The sequence below is a fragment of the Cydia fagiglandana genome, chromosome 20 (assembly GCF_963556715.1).
Source record: "Cydia fagiglandana chromosome 20, ilCydFagi1.1, whole genome shotgun sequence".
Lineage (NCBI taxonomy): Eukaryota > Metazoa > Arthropoda > Insecta > Lepidoptera > Tortricidae > Cydia > Cydia fagiglandana.
Window position 1 is genome coordinate 796,883 of NC_085951.1, and position 21,240 is coordinate 818,122.

The 21,240-nt window shown below is 36.0% G+C and overlaps 1 protein-coding gene across 1 annotated transcript; it reads left to right on the top strand.

Moving 5' to 3' along the window:
* The first annotated feature begins 1,243 nt into the window (after positions 1–1,243).
* LOC134674291 (clavesin-1-like) lies at positions 1,244–19,570 on the top strand. The gene is made up of 7 exons (XM_063532320.1): positions 1,244–1,379; positions 9,961–10,099; positions 15,615–15,768; positions 17,626–17,784; positions 18,209–18,302; positions 18,656–18,872; positions 19,393–19,570. The coding sequence occupies exons 2-7, from the start codon at positions 9,967–9,969 to the stop codon at positions 19,542–19,544; spliced, it is 909 nt and encodes a 302-aa protein (XP_063388390.1). The 5' UTR covers positions 1,244–1,379; positions 9,961–9,966; the 3' UTR covers positions 19,545–19,570.
* The last annotated feature ends 1,670 nt before the right edge of the window (positions 19,571–21,240 follow it).

A 21,240-nucleotide genomic window follows, 5' to 3' on the forward strand; every position in this document is an offset into this window, starting at 1 on the left:
TAAAAACATTTTTCTATTAGCCACATTTTTATGTTTGTTTTGAAATGCTCAAGTTCCATGTCTTTAAAACGATTAGGTAATTTGTTGTAAATTGTGATACACATAATATACGCATTTTTAGCCGTGAGCGACAGGTTAACATATGGCCTAGGTAACCTGTGTCTGTATTTAGGTCTTACTACACGAGTACCCAATGATATATTTTCTGTGAACAAATATTTATATTTGTGAACAAAAACTGAAACTTCATAGATATAGACACAGGGGAAAGTAAGAATATTATTTTGTATAAAATATGGACGGCATGATTCATTGTCAGTCGGACTAATCGAAAAAATGGCTCTAATACAGCGTTTTTGAACAATAAAGACATTATGTTTGTCTGTGCAGTTTCCCCAGATAACTACGCCATACCTTATGTACGGAGAACCGAAATAAAGCCAAACGAATACAAATCTTCTATTCTAAAGCTGTTTTAATTACAAAAGCTGTAAATGACACTCCATTTATTACACAGCACAGCTACTAAGATTATAATGCTTTCCAACTATCCTGTAAGCTGTTTAAAAATTGTCGCCATTTTCCAATGAAAAAAAAAGTATTTGTAAATATAATTAAGGAAATACTTACAAATATTAAGCAGACTAACATCGTGTTATGATTACCAGCTAAAATAAATTAACTTTAGCCTTAGAATTAATATTTATAAAACTTTTTGTTAAAAACAAACACAAACTTTACCGATTTTTGATATTTTCCTTATGGTTTCTCTTTGTTATTTTGCAGGCGCGTGAATATTTTGCCAGAAAAGATACATAGGTTCACAATAAATAATAATCGGCACTTACAAATAGTCTAATATTCCACTTAAGTCCTCTATAATATTTACTTTTACCATCCACTATAACACTTTATTGTCGCCATTACTATATTACGAGTGAACAAGATTAAGACATTTTGGTTTCCTAAATGATTATTATTCTCTTGTAATCATTTTTAAAAACTCATTTAAAACTCATATTCTTATATCGTACTTATAAGAGATTATCTGTAGTGTTAAGGTTTCCTGTTACACCGAAATATAGCTGTAATACTAACTGGCAGGCTGATATCGTCCGGCGAACTGGTAATCTGTGGGCCCCTTAAGATCAAGTGCAACGCTACGTTCACGCTTACTACTGAAGTCAGTGTGATTGAGCCTTAAAGTCGAAATCCTTCTTCACGGCGAACTCCCGCGCAGTTGACCTGCGCGCTTCGGTTTAAGCGCCAGGCTTCAAAATATAATGGTGCATAGTTTGTGAATTAAACACAATTTTAGTTTTTTTAATTAAGTAACCTTATTTTTAAGGTGTTGTGATATTTAGTGATAAAATAATCTGGTAAGCGAGTTTTTTTAATAATTATTTTATATATATTTTTATAATTTTATTTATAATTCTTTGTTTTATACAATTTATACCAATTAGGTATGTCTTGTGTTTTTAATGGATGTGTATTTAATGTATCTTGTGATTATTTGCAATGTTTAATTTAACTAATATTGATAACGGGTCAATTATGTTTATTTTGAATTATGTATCTACAACTTTCTTGCGGTGCAATGTTAATGCCTAAATTGAATAATAAAGGAATTGAAATTGAAATTTTCATTTTGTAGGCCAGAGCAAAAAAAAATCTAACTTAGAATAGAGGTCCTAAATCCGAAAGCGCTCTTAAGCCGATGGATGAACATAGGGTATGAACATAGTTCGAAGCCCGGCGAAGGACATAGGGATTTTAGCAGTTATCATCATTATTTCATGCAGATAAAGTTGCGGGCAGAAACCAGTAAGATATAAATAAAACTACTTTAGGTATACCTATATACAGTGAAGGACTAAAAAGAACGATACCCATCGGTTATAAATAACAAAATTAGGTCCGGTTTGCCTACTAATAATTTTTTCTCGCAGCCACTCTACCCTGTGTAATAAATATTGTATAAGTTACAGTTAATAATTATATGTAATATGTATATGAATGTGTTGTGTTGATGATGGGAGCTTTATTCAGATATTATTTATTTATTAATAAATAAATTCAGGGCTCGAACAATTCATGCGGATGACGTCAAACCACCCATAGGATGATTTCAAATAGCATTTTCACAAACAATTACCACTTATCATTTATCAACCTCTTTCATGATATCGTCACTTGAAATGAGCCGAGTACATAAACGCCTTTGACTGACGTTGTCATTCAGATGAACAATAAATTAACTTTGTAATTGTTTAGCTGTTATATCTTCACAATAATATGTAGCTAGTTTTTTTACCTTATGTCATCTTTACTAGAATCTTGTACAAATGTCATGGATTTACTCCCCATTACTTTGTTACTTCGTGCGACATGTCACACGGAAGTTTAAATACAAACATCTTCCTGTGTGCTAAATAAGCGGAGCGGAGAAGAGAACCAACGTCATTGGGTGATTCCCGCTCGTCTCCATCTCCACTCATCTCCGCCTCAGTGGATTTTTTTCCACATGACAGTCAGGAGAGAATTGTGTAAAGCTTCGCAAAAATTCGTAACAGGATTTTTCACTCGTCCATAGTTCAGCAAACTTTAAAAAGAGAGATAACAGGTTTCCAAGGTGATACGATAGCATGTGTACCTATATAATTATTAAGGTTCAGTAGGTTCAGAAGACATTTTGAAAAGTCGTAGCGCTTTTATAATCGCAATACGGTTAATTTCGAACTTTGACTTTGATTCACCGAAATTTATGACACTACGAGTAATTTTTGCGATTTCGGGGTTGGCCTAGCAATGCACCGAGGAGAAGTTTCTTAAGTTGCGAAACTTCTATGAAGAATATTCTCTGGAACTTAAATTTAATAAACAATCTAATCGTGTCAAGACCGACGTAGACACATGCCAATTTAAATATTTCGCCTGCCCGCTTTACTGTTATGTGGCGTGTAATGTTATACATTACACAAAACGTTAAAGTTCTCATGGGAACATTCACACAGAGAACTTTATAAGTTTCTTTCATGGAATTTCTCTGAAATTTCCGAGAACATTTCTGCAATTTCTGCAATTTGTAAATTGCTAGGTTGGCCCCATAGTAACATATTTTAAGCACAGTGTATATTAACAGAATATGGGCCGACAGACCTGAAATAAAGACTTTCAATTTCAATTTCAAAAGTTAGGAATTCAGTATCAGTACTCATATGAGTAAAATACTAAATTTTATTAATAAATATCTGAATCTGAATCTGATCAGTGATAGCAAAATCATCCTCTATATCTCAACTCAACACGAACGAACCTAGAGGTCGATTCTTTAATAATTTGTTTTAACTGGCGCGTTCTCACGCACTGCTTTTACTCCATTTAGCGTGCACCAATCAGCGTGAGTGATCTTCAAGGTCATATCAATATAAAATCAAAACCGTAACAAGTTGTTAAATCCGAATTAGGCTCTTATTGTTTGGGGTACATAATTAGTTACTTATTATTTAGGTTTATTTATATCTACATGTTTAAAAATTGTAAGTAAATTATTTTATTTTGATATTTAATCTTGTTATTGTTTGTTGTGTATTGTCACGATCAGCGGTCACTAAACACGTAGGTACTATATATATGTCGGCATGGGATGGTTAGTGTTATTTCATAAACGTAATAAATTGTACCAAGTTAAAAATCACACGAGCCCGCCGCCAAAAACCGCTCTCATACAATCGTAGTCACGTTCCCATTTTAAAACGACCTGCTTAAATTACGTGAAACATGGTATAAACATTTACGTAACATATTATTATACTATCTATGTCTGGAACCAGTTTTCGTTGGTAATAATTGTTATACAAAGAATATACAGAGCGAGTTGAATTATTGCATAGTAAAACCTTGCATAAGTACATTTAAAATGAGAGTGTTCGTTTTCATTTTCATTTTCATTCATTTTCTGATGGTTTTAGGGGGTCCTTCTCCTTACGATGGCACATAACATAGGGATCTTTAGTGCAATTTTATTACCCCCTATTAACGACCCGTCAACTACAGTACTCGAAAGTTTTTCCCACCATGTCCATGTGCCGGATGATAGAGCTCATTGGGTAGAGTTTTAAATTCCTTTGGTTCAAGATAATTGCTCCAAAGTCCTTCATTCTTTGTCTGGCGCCCATTAGCCAGTAAACACCCCTGTTGTGATTTGGAGTTGTCTTTTGCCACAGAATAAATAATAGTACTAGGTACAGATTAAGACTCCCTCTCTAACAAAACGCGTCTCTTACGATCAGCACAGATATGGCCGCTAGGTGGCGACAGCCCCACGCGCGGCTTATGGCTTTCCCCAAAACAACAAAACAAAATTGGGGTGGAACGGATGTACTTTTAGCTACCTGTAGCAAAGCGACGAAATCGCGGAGTGAGCCACGCCTGCTTTTGCTAAGTTTCCAAAGCTTTTTGGTTCAACCGTAGTCTACTCCTTAACTACACAAAGAGCAGGTCCACTTTAACTTGATTCATGGAATAAGTACTTGCATATGGGATCAGTTTGTTATCAGCCTTCTGGAACTTATTTTGATACATTAACTACACTACACTACACTGCGGGGTTGCGTAATGCATCGCAGCCATAATGTGATTTGTAGTGTTTAGTTTTAAAATATATTTTTATAATATGTATGCTAGTTTTAAGGTATTTATGTATGGGCCACTAGTTGCCTGAAATAAAGATTTTCATTCATTCATTCATTCATTCATTCATTCATTCATTAAAAATTTCCCTTTTAAAAGGTCCCCGACTGCAATCGAAATAATATGTACAGGTACGATCCTAAATGAGCCTTACGGCGCGATTCGGGAAATGAAATAGAGATGCACTAGATAAGATATAGTAAAGATATGTGACGTTCCACGGCAAAAGGTACCATTGCCCCGACTGAATATTGGAGCGGCGTTAATAATAAGCGTAAGCGCAAGCCGCCATAAGGTACCTTTTTCCGTGGAACGTCACATATCTTTACTATTTCATATCTAGCTAAAAGTAAAAATTACAATTAGAATTACAAACTATCCGGAACAGGAAAGACAAATAAGACCATTATACTGCATAATGAGTATTTTTTTAATAAAATTAATTAACAAAATTCCTACTTAAACATAAAACTGAGTTAAAAAATTATACTTATTATAAGTACCGAATTATCATGTCACGCGGCAAGATTAAGGTTTTTTTATTTGGTGCTACATGTAATAGAATACTAGTTTAAGTTTTGTAGGTTAGTTATTTAATTATGTTTTTTTTAAGTATGTATATTAAGTACGTATGCACTAATAAATCATAGAATACTTGACAAGGATCAAGCAAATATTGTTAGACCAAGATAAGTCTGCAACGATTTTAAACTTCATAATTCTATGAAATTATGACGTATAAACTGAGTGTTCTATCAAAATAGTTGCAGACTTATCTCGGACTGACTCTAAATCGATTTTTTAAAGCAATACAATAATTATCTAATTGGATTAAACATCAATTTGGCCTAATTTAAGTGTTAGGAGGTCTGCAATTAAAGCAAATGGATACAATCATTAATTAAATTAATAGTTATCCTTGAAAGAAAATCCAGATTAGTGCCCTAGATTTTAGATTTAGCCTAGATTCAATGTTCTTATGAGCTGCTTTTGGATACCTAAACCTTTTCCTCAACGTCTTTGTTTATTTTAGGGTTCCGTACCCAAAGGGTAAATACAAATACAAATACAAATGCTTTATTCGTCGATCATAGGTGTACACAACATGATATTGCATATGATGTTAAAAAAGGAAAATTGTTCCACTATGTCGTACCCAAGGGCATACGAAATTAAGTTTGATTGCTAATAGCAATTAGCATGCACCATGCACTAATTTAAGATTTACAGGCAGTATGTATGTCAAACAATAAATTAAGTAAAATATCCAAATAATATCAGTTAAAAATCATTAAAAAAATATATCATTATACATATTTATATCATAAAAAATATATCATTTTTAATTTAATAATAATTATTCAGTAAAGGTTGTCAGTGAGAAATTCATTACATGAGTAGAAAGCCTTTCTGACCAAAAATTCTTTTACAGATTTTTTAAATATATTTATGTCACACACTTTCCTTATAAGTTCTGGTAATTTGTTATAAACTCTAGGAGCCATACCGAGAACGCTTTTTGACAAGAGAGCAGTTCTCGATGGATGTGCACAGACCATGTGCTGCAGACGTTGACTATTAAGACTTCGAAATATATCTGGATGTTTCTTCACAAAAATTACTAGTTCGTAGATGTACATACAAGGAAAGGTTAATATTTTTAAATTTATGAAATATGGCTTACATGATACTGTGGGCAGTAGATGATGAGTCGCTCTAAGGCATCTTTTCTGAGCTTTGAAAGCCAAGTACCAGTCAGTCGAATTCCCCCAGAAAATTATGCCATATCGGAGACTAGAAGATACATATGCATGATAAGCGGTTAACACAACAGGTTGGCTAGCTACTTTATTTAGCATATACAGTGCATAGGAGTAACGACTTAACTTTTTACATAAATTATCAATCCGACCTTTCCAGTTCATATTGCTGTCTAAAACCAATCCTAAAAATGTTGTGTTGTAGACTTCTACAAGTTGTTGCCCCTTATATTTGACATCTAAATCTTCCAGTTCGTTCTTCCTTTGTCTAAAATTCATTATTTTTGTTTTTTCAATATTTATTTTTAGATTGTTTTCATGAAGCCACTTTACAATACATTCCAAAGCATTACTCATTTCGAAATTAATACCAATGTCATAATTATTCAAACTTGTACCAGTGAAAATAGCGGTGCTATCATCCGCAAAGAGAACCATTGGATATTTAGTAATTTTGGGAAGGTCATTTATATAGATAATAAAAAGCAGGGGCCCTAAAATGCTTCCTTGAGGCACCCCATAAAAAGATTCTCTTAAATCCGACGAATATGTGATTTCTGTTATTGTTTCATAACATAGCTTCGTTATTACTGTATACTGCTTCCTATCACTAATATATGACTCAATTAGGTTTAGTACGTTGCCTCTAATACCATATGTTCGTAGCTTGTTTATTAAGATCTTGGGATGCAGGCAGTCAAACGCTTTCGTCAAGTCCATATACATTGCTGTTACGGGTATTCGTTTGTCCATGCTAACTACAACTTTTGACACCAATTCATATATCGCTTCGTCAATGGACCGATTTTTACGAAAGCCTTTTTGTTCTGAAGCAAGTAATCCTTTTGTTTCAAAATAGTTGTAAATATTTGAATAAATCACCTTCTCAAAAATTTTAGATATAATTGATAGCAAGGCTATTGGTCTATAATTGCCCAAATCATTTTTATCTCCTTTTTTGTATAGCGGAACTACTTTAGTTATTTTTAATTTATCAGGAAAAACTCCATTTACTATGCATAGATTCATTAAATGACTGATAACTGGTGCCACTATATGACCAACGCTTTTCAGAATCTTAGTATCAATGTCATCGTAGCCAGTGCTTCTAGTATTTTTTAATGAATTGATTATTCTAAGGATGTCAATTGAAATCACCGGCGGCGGCAGAGTAAAAGTGGGACCATATTACTAAGACTCCGATGTCCGTCTGTCTGTCACCAGGCTGTATCTCATGAACCGAATAGACATACTGCCGTATTCAAACTTCAAGATATTCACAAGAGACGACACGTACTAGATCCATTCAAGATACGTTATAGTTTAGATATCAACTAGTTCTCTTGTGCAGCGCAATCCGGGCAACCAGCAATGTCACTTTTACGTTAGATAGAGTCTATTAGATGTGAATTAGATCTCTAAGTCATATCCTGTGGAAATCTTTCAAAGGTATCTCCAAAATCGATGTCAAATTTGACAGGTTAGATCTTAAACACATGGTTATCGTATCTTGGTGATGTCTAAAAGAATTATGCGTTCGACAACACAAACGCAATTCTTCCTATTCGCGATTCTACACAATATTTTTTCGACGCAACCGCAGTTTACTACATTCGTGATTCCATACAGGCGTTATTTTAACGCAATCGGGATTCTTCCTATTCGTGATTCTACACAATATTTTTTCGACGCAACTGCAGTTTACTACATTCGTAATTACACTCAGTTGTTATTTTTACACAATAATACCGATAGCGTTTCATCTTAATAAATTTATATTTTTAACTCGGCCGCAATCAAGAGGCGCTGGTAGGTGGGTAGGTAGTCTAGCGGTGGGAGCGGGCGACTTTCAACCAGGGACTGAAAAGGTACCTTTAAAAATGGTTTTGACCGGTCTTTTAAAGGTACCCGACCGTTAAAGCAGCATTTCGGTACCGATATCAATCGGTACCCGTATCCAAACGAGCTTCTGTTCAAACGGTACCGTTAAATAAAAGTACCTTTACGTGTTTTTTTATAGGTATCTAACCGTTAAAGTAGCATTCTATTGATCTCAATACTTTAAATAAGTATACATATAAGCTTTAGTCCAAACGGTACCGTTAAATATAGGCTTAAGTCCAAACGGTACCGTTAAATATAGGCTTAAGTCCAAACGGTACCATTAAATACAGGCTTAAGTCCAAACGGTACCCTTCAAAAAAAACCTTTTCGTGTTTGATCTGACACCCCAGTTCAAACCGGTCACTCGCGAGAGCGGGAGGGAACGCGTGTCTCCCTCCCACTTTTCACTAGCTACACGGATCCCGATATGATTGTTTGTGAATTATATTGTCATCATCATCGTCATCATCATCATCGTCATCATCATTGACATAAAAGTCATCATGGGTGTCGCTTCATAGGTTTCAGGGAGTGCAGAATTCGAAAACGATGACTGTTTAGGAATCCAAGATGTCTGCCGTGCACTTTGTCATTAAAAGTCGTCATGGGTGTCGTTTTATAGGTTTTAGGTAGGGAATGCTCCCGGTACTGAGTTTGTATGGCGAGAACCGGAAATTCCCGGTTCCGGTACTGTGTTTGTATAGAATACCGGTACCGGGAGCACTCCCTAGTTTTAGGGAGTGCGGAATTCGAAAATGATGACTGTTTTGGAATCCAAGATGTCTTCCGTGCACTTTGACATAAAGTGTTCAATTCTCGAGATGAGAAGGGGTTGGAAACCGGTATTTGCTCCATACGAAAATACCGATATCATTATGTTCTTTTTAGTTCTTTGGTTTATTATTTCATTTTTGATATCGGTACCGAAACGCTACCTTAACGGTCGACCCACCTTTAAAAGACCGGTCAAAACCGTTTTTAAAGGTATCTTTTCAGTCCCTGGTTGAAAGTTACTCGCTTCCACCGCTATACTACCTACCCACCTACCAGCGCCTCTTGATTACGGCCGAGTTAAAAATATGAATTTATTAAGATGAAACGCCATAGGTATTATTGTGAAAAATAACAACTGAGTGCAATTACGAATGTAGTAAACTGCGGTTGCGTCGAAAAAATATTGTGTAGAATCACGAATAGGAAGAATCCCGATTGCGTTAAAATAACGCCTGTATGGAATCACGAATGTAGTACACTGCGGTTGCGTCGAAAAAATATTGTGTAGAATCGCGAATAGGAAGAATTGCGTTTGTGTTGTCGATCGCATAATCCGTCTAAAAGATGTCTATTAGATGCCTATTTCATAAATATGAATCGGGCCCATATTCACAGACGGTATATTTCTGTTGCCGATATTAAGAACAAATACTAAAAAGTACGGAACCCTCGGTGGGCGAGATAGACTCGCACTTGTCCGGTTTTATAAAAAAATGTTTCATAACTTTAATCGTCATCGCTCAAGCTACGACGGTATATACTTACTTACTTATTTACTCCTCTGGAGCATCGACCCAAAGTGTGTCTGGGCCTAACGGTGTCTAAATTCCTCCTTATTTGATTACAGTTAAAAATGTCCAAAGCGGCGAAGCAGTTCCCCGTGGAGAAGGAATACCTCAAGAACCCCGACATATCACCGGAGGACGTTCAGAAGTTGCGAGAATGGCTGAAGACGCAACCACATCTGCCAGAAAAGTACCTCGATGGTAAGTTATACTGTATATAAAGTGTTTATAGTACGTCAAGAACCCCGATATATCGCCGGAAGACGTTCAGCGGTTACGGGAATGGCTGAAGCCACATCTGCCAGAAAATTACCTCGGTGGTAAGTTATACTGTAGATAAAGTGTTGAATGCAGTTTTGTTTCTTTTTAAAAATAAAGGAATGTCTCCTTTAAGTAAAATGAGCCAGCTTAAGGATTTAAAGTAGTTTCCCTCCAGGGCCCGACTTATCTTTCCACCCTGTATGTAGACGTTACAGTAAAAGAAGAAAGATATTAGACTAGACATAAAAATTCAAAATCGCTCTCCTTCTTGATTCGACTGGCAAATCATATTACTTTTTGGCAACCGGGTTTTTTAACCTAATTAGACCCCGCTGAATCCGAATTTGCCGGTTGCTTGATCGAAATCTTGACCGGAAGTGAGATATTTGACATTAAAGGTCCCTTTTTTTAGTTTTTCGTAAATAACTCTTAAACGGTGGCGCATAGCAAACAATGTTCTATAACATAAGTAATCTGCATAAAATTGCCTACAAGAAAGATTCAGTACAATTTTTCGCTAGGATCAATATTCAAAGAGATATTAACGCGGGAAATTTAATTATAATCACTTCTAAGGTCCCTTTTTTTAGTTTTTCGTAAATAAATCATAAACGGTGGCCAATATCAAAAAATGTTGTTAAACGATAATAATCTACACAAAATTTTGAACATAACATATTCAGTACACTTTTCGCAGGGATCAATATTTAAAAAGATAATAAAGAGGGAAAGTTCTAGTATAAGGAATTCTAAGTTTCCTTGTTTTTATTTATTCGTTAATAATTTGAAAAGTATGACTCATAGTATTAAAAATCGTATACATAAATAATAAACATAAAATTTCCTACAAGAAATATGTAGGACACTTTTCGCTAAGATCAATATTTAAAAAGACAAAGCAGCGGGTAAGTTACAAATAATCAATTTTAAAGTCCTTGTTTAGTTTTTTGTAAGTAACTCGTAAACGGTGTCCCATAGCAAAATAGGTTTTCAAGAATAAATTATCTACATAAAATTTCCTACAAAAAATATCTGGAACACTTTTCTCTAGGATCAATATTTAAAGCGATATTAAAGGAAGAAAGTTAATTACAATCAGTTCACAGGTCACTTTTTTTTAGTTTTTCGTAAATAACTCGCAAACGGTGGCCCGTTGCAAAACAATATTATACATAAACATTAAACATTAAATTGTCCACAAAAAAGGTTCTGTACACTTTTTCACTACGATCAATATTTAAAGAGGTATTAAAGGGGGTAAGTTAATTGTAATCAATTTCCAGGTCCCTATTTTTAGGTTTTCGTAAATGACTCGTAAAATAAGGCTCATAGCAAAATAAGTTCATAATGTTCTTGTAAATAAATAATCGGCATAAAATTTTCTACGAAAAACATATTGAACACTTTTCTCTGGGATCAATATTTGACACGATATTAAAGAAAGAAAATTCATTACAATCAATTCACATATCACTTCTTTTTAGTTTTTAGGGTTCCGTACCTCAAAAGGAAAAAACCGGCCAAGCGCGAGTCGGACTCGCGTTGCAAGGGTTCCGTATATTACCCAAATTTCAACAATGTATTTTTTATATGTGAAACGCGAGTGAATTGCCTTTAAGAAACCCGTAGGGGTCGAATCATAAACTAATTGGTCCGACTCACGCTTGACTGCATATTTCTAACAAAACTTACAAAATAGTTTTTTTAATTAAAAAAAACTATGTGGTAAGTTTTCGGAGTTTCGGAGATAAAGGGGGGGGGGGGGCTCTCCGAAACTACTGGGTCTAAAATTTTGAAAAAAAACATACAAAATAGTTCTTTACCTATAGGTAACAGGAAAACCTATTAGAAATATGCATTCAAGCGCGAATCGGACATTACTTAGTTTTTGAACCGACCCCAACAGGATTTTAGAATAGGGACCTGGAAATTGATTACAATTAACTTACCCCCTTTAATACCTCTTTAAATATTGATCGTAGCGAAAAAGTGTACAGAACCTTTTTTGTGGACAATTTAATGTTTAATTTTTATGTATAATATTCTTTTGCAACGGGCCACCGTTTACGAGTTATTTACGAAAAACTAAAAAAAAGTGACCTGTGAACTGATTGTAATTAACTTTCTTCCTTTAATATCGCTTTAAATATTGATCCTAGAGAAAAGTGTTCCAGATATTTTTTGGAGGAAATTTTATGGAGATAATTTATTCTTAAAAACCTATTTTGCTACGGGACACCGTTTAGGAGTTACTTACAAAAAACTAAACAGGGACTTTAAAATTGATTATTTATAATTTACCCGCTGCTTTGTCTTTTTAAATATTGATCCTAGCGAAAAGTGTTCTACATGTTTCTTGTAGGAAATTTTATGTTTATTATTTATGTATCAGATTTTTTTTGCTATGAGTCATACTTTTCAAATTATTAACGAATAAATAAAACAAGGAAACTTAGAATTCCTTATACTAGAACTTTCCCTCTTTATTATCTTTTTAAATATTGATCCCTGCGAAAAGTGTACTGAATATGTTTTGTTCAAAATTTTGTGTAGATTATTATCGTTTAACAACATTTTTTGATATTGGCCACTGTTTATGATTTATTTACGAAAAACTAAAAAAAGGGACCTTAGAAGTGATTATAATTAAATTTCCCGCGTTAATATCTCTTTGAATATTGATCCTGGCGAAAATTGTACTGAATCTTTCTTGTAGGCAATTTTATGCAGATTACTTATGTTATAGAATATTTTTTGCTATGCGCCACCGTTTAAGAGTTATTTACGAAAAACTAAAAAAAGGGACCTTTAATGTCAAATATCTCACTTCCGGTCAAGATTTCGATCAAGCAACCGGCAAATTCGGATTCAGCGGGGTCTAATTAGGTTAATAAACCCGGTTGCCAAAAAGTAATATGATTTGCCAGTCGAAATCGATTTTATGAAAATTAAAACCAGACTATATGTCGATATCGCAACCTTAAAAAGTGATATTATGTGTCAGATCTTATGGGCCGTTTTTCGAAGATAAAAATGTACCGTGCATTATCGTGGTCTATATATGGCAAGATAATTAAAAGGTATGCCCCACCACGATAACAAACAACTACCATTTAAAGACTCATTCAATTGTTTGTCGTATCCTCGAGCAACAGATTCCAAATTCAAAATTTACAAATGGCTGTTACATCTTTTATGTGTGGAAAGTGAGAATAACATTTTTATCCTGTTGAAATGAAATTGAAATCGATTCTAAATAACAGGAAATTGAATTTTATGTCAGTTGAACAATTTCAGCAAATAGAATGATGAAATGTTGTCCCGAAATTGTAGGATATTACTTTCTAAATACCCAAAATTGTACATAATGTTCATTTGAATCATTTTCTTTGTATTTAGACCGCATAATAGTTGTTTTTCAACACGGAAAAATGAATGAGCGCGGTGTATTTTTCAAGTCCAAGGACACAATTAATTTAAGGTTTTTTTTCATCTTCATAGTTAAAAGAAAAATGAGACATGTCGGCTCCGTTGAGCCTCTACCTTAGACAGTTTCAATAAGTGTTACTAAATACCAAAAAACAGTACCTACACGAATTGCGCAGTTTCAGACAGGGGTTCCACCAATGTCGAGGGAAAATCCCAAATATCCATTACTGCATAATGCCTAGGCCCTCTTGCCTCCGCCCATACCTATTTGAATAATAATTTAAGGTAGAGGGTAGGTACAACACTCAGTTTTCTATATAAAGCATCACGTGATCAGTTGATCACCTATCGCCCATCATAAAAGTCAGATGCCTCAACCCGAACTCGGTCCGTTCTAACGTGAGTTAATCTTTATTCAAATCCAAAGCACTTAGCATTATAAGTGGTTATTGTTACAACTACCTAACTTATACTTCATGTAATCTGCCTTTTCTATGACACTTGACAGCAATTAATGTAATGACAGATAATTTAGTTGGCGATATCCGTCACTGCGGCCGCAGCGCGACAACTCTTAATATAATAACTAATAATTACGAGGATAGACGATATTCTGATGGTAACCCTAGTGGTTGTCTCAGAAGAACTGGTTTATATTGACCCTTGGAACCATAAAAACTGGAGGCAAATTCTAATTTAACATTTTGTTATATTTCTGATTCGGTTTTGATAAGACCTTTTGTTTATTTATTGGCGCGCATCTCTCACACGACTTTTTCTTCATTTTGCAAACTCCAATAGTGACTTTCAAGGTCATATCAAAATTTAACTGTCAAAACCATAAAAAATATGAAATCTGAATCAATCAAAAATTATTCAGAAATATAGTAAATAGAAAGTCCATGCATAGTTCGTGATCAGCAATGCAGGTTTCGTCAAGTGGACACAAAGCAAATCAGCTACGGGCTTCGTCATCAACTTACAAATGATGTAATTTGCAGCAGGCTTTGTCAGTCTTCACCACTAAATTAAACTAGGCTACATGGTGCCACCCCGGACCGTAGCCAGCCAAAAAGGCCCCATGACACTGACATGATTTTAATTACCTTAGCAAGCTGTGAGAATAGCTCTCGACAGTGCCGTGAAACGTCAATTATCGCATAAAACGTGCAAAACGGAGGAAACCACGTTTTCAATTGCGTTTTTCTCAAAGATAGTCGCTACGATTTCATAAATTAGCCTGTAGTCATAGAATTATTATTATTGTCAGTTCGAATAGAGCAAACAAGTCTTTTTTATGATAAACTATGATAGTAGTTTATGTGACGGCTACGTAATGAATGGCATTTAAAAAATACGTGTGTGGGATAATGAAGCGAGCTGAAAGCGAGTACACGTGTTTAAATGCCTAATTATGTAGAGTTATATACACTTGACTGCTTTATCTACACACATATTATAAATAAATGACAGGGGACATCTTACACACACAGGGTTGATCTCTACCTAGCCCCAAAGTAAGCAAAGCTTGTAGGTACTATGGCTATCTATATACATAGAAAACACCCACGACTCGGGGACAAATATTTGTGTTCATCATACAAATGAATGCCCTTACCAGGATTCGTACCCAGGACCATAGGCTTCACAAGCAAGGTCACTGAGCCAGACCTAGGTGCATGTTATTACGACCGCCATTGCAGCATTTGATCACACAGTCAATTAAACCGTCATCTCGACTGACAGCTATATTCGAACTTTAAGATACCTACTTCAAATTATACATATGGAAACGATATAGATTAGATATGTCAGTGTCAAACAAGTGTCAAAAGTGACGTTTTTGTTAGAAGGAACGTCGCTTTTGACATTTGTTTGACACTGACATATCTAATCCATATCTTTTCTAGATCTATTAACTGACGTGTCTTAAAGTTCGAATCGAATCGGGCCGTGATTGGACTATTGACGAAAGCCTTTTTGTATCCAAAATATTTATTAAATGAATTGTCAAATTTTCTCGCAGACCTGGACCTCCTGGTGACGTACCACTGCTGCGAGAACAGCGCAGAAGTAGCCAAGCAGGTGCTGGACCTGCACTTCACACTGCGTACGCTCTTCACTCCCTACTTCAAAGACCGCTGTTTCGACAAGAAGGCCGAATATACCTTGGAGACTGTGTAAGTTTTTTTAGACCTGGATTTAACGACGTACTGATGCGAAAAATAGCCAAGCACCTGGACTTAGTGGACTTGCACTCTGGGCACTCTCTTCACTCCATACTTCAAGGAACGCTGCTTTAACAAGAAGGTTGAATATACCTTGGAGACTGTAAGTTTCCTTAGACCTGGATCTAACAACATACAGCTGCGAGAAGTAGCCAAGGACCTGGACTTGCACTCTGGGCACTCTCTTCACGCCATACTGCAAGGACAGCTGCTTTGACAAGGCCGAATACACCTTGGAGGCTGTGTAAGTATTCCACTTATTTAGGTTTTCTTAAAACACGCTTTAACTTTTGGTGAACTCAATTGATCAAGTCATACTATGTCAATAGGCGATGGTGTTTTTTATAGTTTTTTATTACAGCACAGCAGGCGACAATCCGCCGTTTTGTGGCTTAAAATGACGTACTTAATCATTTAAATGACAATGAATTCCCAACACAGTTGAGGAAAATCGCAACCATTCCAACAATCATGATTATACAGTCTTCACAGTGACATAATGCTTACGGTGACTAGGCTCACTTTGTGGACGGACATTAATTGTTGACCCACTTTAGGTTCATTTTACATTGGCCATTTCTTAGCGATAGTATTAAGAACCAAATTAGTTTGACCCCTGGTCGTACCGTGACCGTACCTATAGGTAGGTACTAAACCTATTTAAGGTAAAACGATCTATCGACTTTAAAGACAGACAAATATAGCCCTTTTCATAATGGCAATAACGTCGGTTGCTTTAGCAAATTCTTCTTGTCAAAAGAGCGATTGAGCTGTGAAAGAACAATCTAAAATATACCTTCATGTTTTGGGCTTAGAGTTGTATTTTGGTAGGAAATTAAAGAAGGACAAAATGTCATGATAACAGGTAAACTTGAAGATAACATCTTAGGGTAAATGTTAGATGTTTAATGTTTATACACAAGTATATACTTTGTCCTTTTAAGAGGACATTCAGACTATACGAGTAGGGGTATTAAGTGTGATGAAGTCACAGTCAATTCAGTCAAACAGTCATTGAAACCGGGTTTACCAGTGACCTTCGGCTTAAAAGTCACACGCCTTACCAATATGGTAATTAATATTAATTCAATGCAGGTAAACTGTCATTCTATGGAACTTACTAACTATGTAAACAAACCGTCATATTGAAATTGTCCCTGGATGATGAATTTACTAGTGGCTTTTGTTTACATAGTTAGCAAGTTCCATAGAATGACACCTTTAGGTACAACACTCGTCAATGCACACCTCACGAGGCTTAAATATAGACACAAAATATTAACAAAGACAACATTGTTAAAGGGCAGTCACTTACAGACAAACATTTCAGATAAAATTTGATTGGTTGATTGATTGATTGATTGATTGGCTGTGATAAGACAAGAATTTTTTAAGGATTATGGTCTCGGTCAATGCGGGGAAGAACGGCATCTCGTATACAATTTATTGCTAGAAATACCGTTATAGGTCATAGGGCAAGAACTGCCGTATTTGTATATGTACGTCGCTCAGACACTGTCAGAAAGGAAGAGCTGCGCTCCTTCTGCTCTATCGACCTGCTGTAAGTGGAAAAGTCAAGAGCGACGAAAGAGCTCATAGACGGTCTTTCCTTATAGACGGTTTTCATATTTACGTCTTCTTCTTGTCATGTGAAGGGATTATAACATTTATAACTAAATAATATTTCTCAGAAGGTTGTCTTTGGTTCGGCCAACTCCCGATCTTGATCGATTTAGAAACTTCCAGGTCTCCCATTTTTCTCTTGATACCTATTTACTTGTCTTAAATGAGTAATTTTTTTGTTTTCAGGGTATTCGCCCCCCTCTCCATGCCGCTGGTGCGCAGCTACCGTGGCTTCTACGTACGCCTGATCGACCCAGATCCCCGTCACTTTAATTTCGTGGATGTCGTGCGCACGTTCATGATGCTCTTCGATCTGTGGCAGTACGAGGAGGGGACCTGGCCAGGGTAGGTCATTATATATTTTAAGGGCAGGGGGCCTACCGCGAATCACGTTCGACATGTTGCCTCCCTGTCACACATACGTACTAATTTACAAGTACGACAGAGAGGCAACACTTCGAACGTGGTTCCTCTGTAGCCAGGATCAGAATTGCTTATAGACAAAGGATGATCGAATAATAAGTGTCTTTGGATGGCAGATGCCACGAAAAGTCACGTCATCATTTCCATAAGCTTCTGAGACTTCGTTTTTCTATGACGGCTTATAGGTGAGCTGATAGGCCATTTTTATTATCACGTGGGATGTGATTTGAGTCGTGATAGCGGTAACACTAATGCAAAGATAGGTAGTATTTTTTTTTCGTCTATCCATTTTATACTTTTGTTCAATAAAACAATTACCTTTATAAATATGTTTTGCTGTTTTCAGATTCGAGCTGATTGTAGATTTGGACACGGCAGTAGCTGGTCATCTCGCTAGAGTGGAAATTATGGCAATTCGTCAAGTATTATACTTTCTGCAGGTTAGTGTTCAACTTATATTTAATCTATTCCTAATCTTGTAGTGCTTTTCCTAGAAGTATAATCTATACCTAATCTTGTTGTGTTTTCCCTAGGGTTAGTTTATAGTTCAGAGCCGAATAACCACTACCAACATTTAGTGTGAAGTATCAAATGAAAGCAAATAAAATATACTACATTTAATTCATACAGTGCTCAGTCCAAAATATTCTACAGTTTATGAACTAATACATCTATTCGTGTATATCTTTACATAAGTATCTATTCGTTTTCGTCCTCTTTAAGAGCCCCATACATCTGTGTAACCCCTCCGAAATATGATTGTATAAATAGTATCTTGCTCTATAATTTTCAGGAATGCATGTTGGTAAAGCTAAAAGCGGTGCACTTCCTGAACGCGCCCGGCTGGATGGACAAGCTGATGATGATGCTGAGGCCCTTCCTCAAGAAGGAGTTGCTAGAGCTGATCTGCATCCACCAGCGAGGGTCCGACAGCGTCTACAAGTACATCCCGAGGGCAGCGCTGCCGAAGGGAGCAGGGGGAGATTACAAGGACTTTGAAACTATTAAAGGTGAGTTATGACCCTTTGACGGCCATAAATGTCAAGCAAGCAGCCACAACCCAATATCAACCTTCGTGCATTCTGACAAGGTTCACGATAACGCGACACCCACGATAGGCCGTGTTCAAAAGATTAATAACGGGGCAGCAAGATAAAGACTAGTCCCGTCATAAAAGTTGACAAATCTTAATTTTGGCTCTTCTGACACACATAAATGTCAAATTTAGATTTCACAGACTTTTATGAATAACATCACTATAAAGTTAGTGTTGGGATTCAAACTAATGCTGGTGAGCATTACTTAACTGCAAAAGTCCGGACAACAACATTGATTTTGACACTTGCGACAGCAATGTGCAGTACCTACCTAGTAAATCCTGGTGTTGTCTGAATCCGGACAGAACATTAAGTGCAAGAATGATGATAAAAGTTTAACCATTATATTCATCGTACTGTACATTTTTAACGTGTCAAAGGCCTCTCGAGATCTACACGCAAAAAGTTTGAACATAAACATGTTTGGTTCCAGAGGAGACCTTTGAGCGACTCCAGAGCAACCGAGACTTTTTCCGCGATGAGAACCGGCGACGAGTGAACGAGGCACTCCGGAAGGGCAAGAAGACCACCGTCGAAGACCTGTTCGGTATCCAGGGCAGCTTCAAGAAGCTAGATATAGATTAAGTGTGGGAATATAGGCTTTTAGGTTACATGGTGTTTTATTACTCCTTCTTTCCTTAGGATCGGTTGAACCAAACCATTAGTCAAATTATAATAAGAACTTAAGGAGTTATGATGGAACAGATGAACATGCGTAGGTACACATATATGTACATAACCAGATACATAGCGGTCAAAATTATGATTTTTACTAACTTACTACTCTTACTAGCCTTCGTAAGTTAAAAAGTGATTGAACGCAAGCCGACCGCAATTTGTATGGGAACTGCACGCCGACTGCACGCCAGCAGCAATGTCGGCGTGCAGTTCCTTTACAAGTTGCAATCGGATTGCAGTCCGTCTGTACCGGCCCATAGGGACCAGGCCCCAATTTCACATCGGTGACAGGTGCGACGAATTGTAAAATCACTGTTGCTGACGTCACAGGCATCCATGGGCTACGATTACCACTTACCATCGGGCGGGCCGTATTCCTGTTTGCCACCATCATTGTATTATTTAAAAAAAACTTTATTATATCGGAATAAAACAGATATTTCTCCTGCGAAGTTTCTGACAATTGTCAAAGATTTAGAAGAATTGTAGGTAATTCTTGACAGGTAATGAGTTATAATAATTATGTCGGAATTTCGTGACAATTGTAGTGTTTCTTGTGACAATTGTCATAAACTTAGCAAGACAAATATCTGTTTTTTTTCGATATCATTAAGTTTTTTTTAATAATAAAATGATGGTGGCAAACAGGAATACGGCCCGCCTGATGGTAAGCGGTAACCGTAGCCCATGGATGCCTGTAACGTCAGCAACAGTGATTACAATTCGTCGCACCTGTCACGTTGGTGAAACAGGGGCCTGCTGTGAATATTCTCACTTGATGCCCTTGATGATCTCTCAGCAGGCCATATCGTGGCACTATTCTTTCTATGTTTTATTGTATGTAAATTTTCTCGTTTGAGTTTACGAATATACCTAAATATTTATATTTTTAAAATATTAACATACTCGTACCTACTATAGTAAATAAGTAACCAATAACTAGGTATTTACACTAGCTTGGATGTTTTTATTTTTCTAGCTCGTGTTTGCTAATATAGATACTCATATAATTGTTAGCACCTATTTCATAACTTGTTATTTTGTAAATAATGTCAAGAACATACAAAGAGACTTCCTGCCGTATTCGAACTTCAAGATATTCACAAGAGACGACACGTACTAGATCCATTCTAGATACGTTATAGTTTAGATATCAACTAGTTCTCTTTTGCAGCGCAATTCGGGCAACCAAGGTCACTTCTACGGTAGATAGAGTAAGATATCTATTAGATGTGAATTGGATCTCTAAGTCATATCCTGTGGAAATCGTTCAAGAGTATCTCCAGAATCGCGCAAATGTAAAATTTGACAGGTTAGATCTTAAACATATCGTTATCGTATCTTGGTGATGTCTAATAGATGTCTATTTCATAATCCGAATCGGGCCCTTCCTTGAGATGCACAAATAAGAAACCGCGATACACGAAGATCAGATAAAGTTGAACGAGTCATATAAATGTAAAGAGTCGGAACATGATGTAAATATTCATTATTGCGATGAATAATGGATACTACGACTCGAGTTTACAATACCATAATGTGCTACAATGAGATATATTTACATTCTTACGTCATGTTCTGTGGCAACCCCTTATTGCTATTT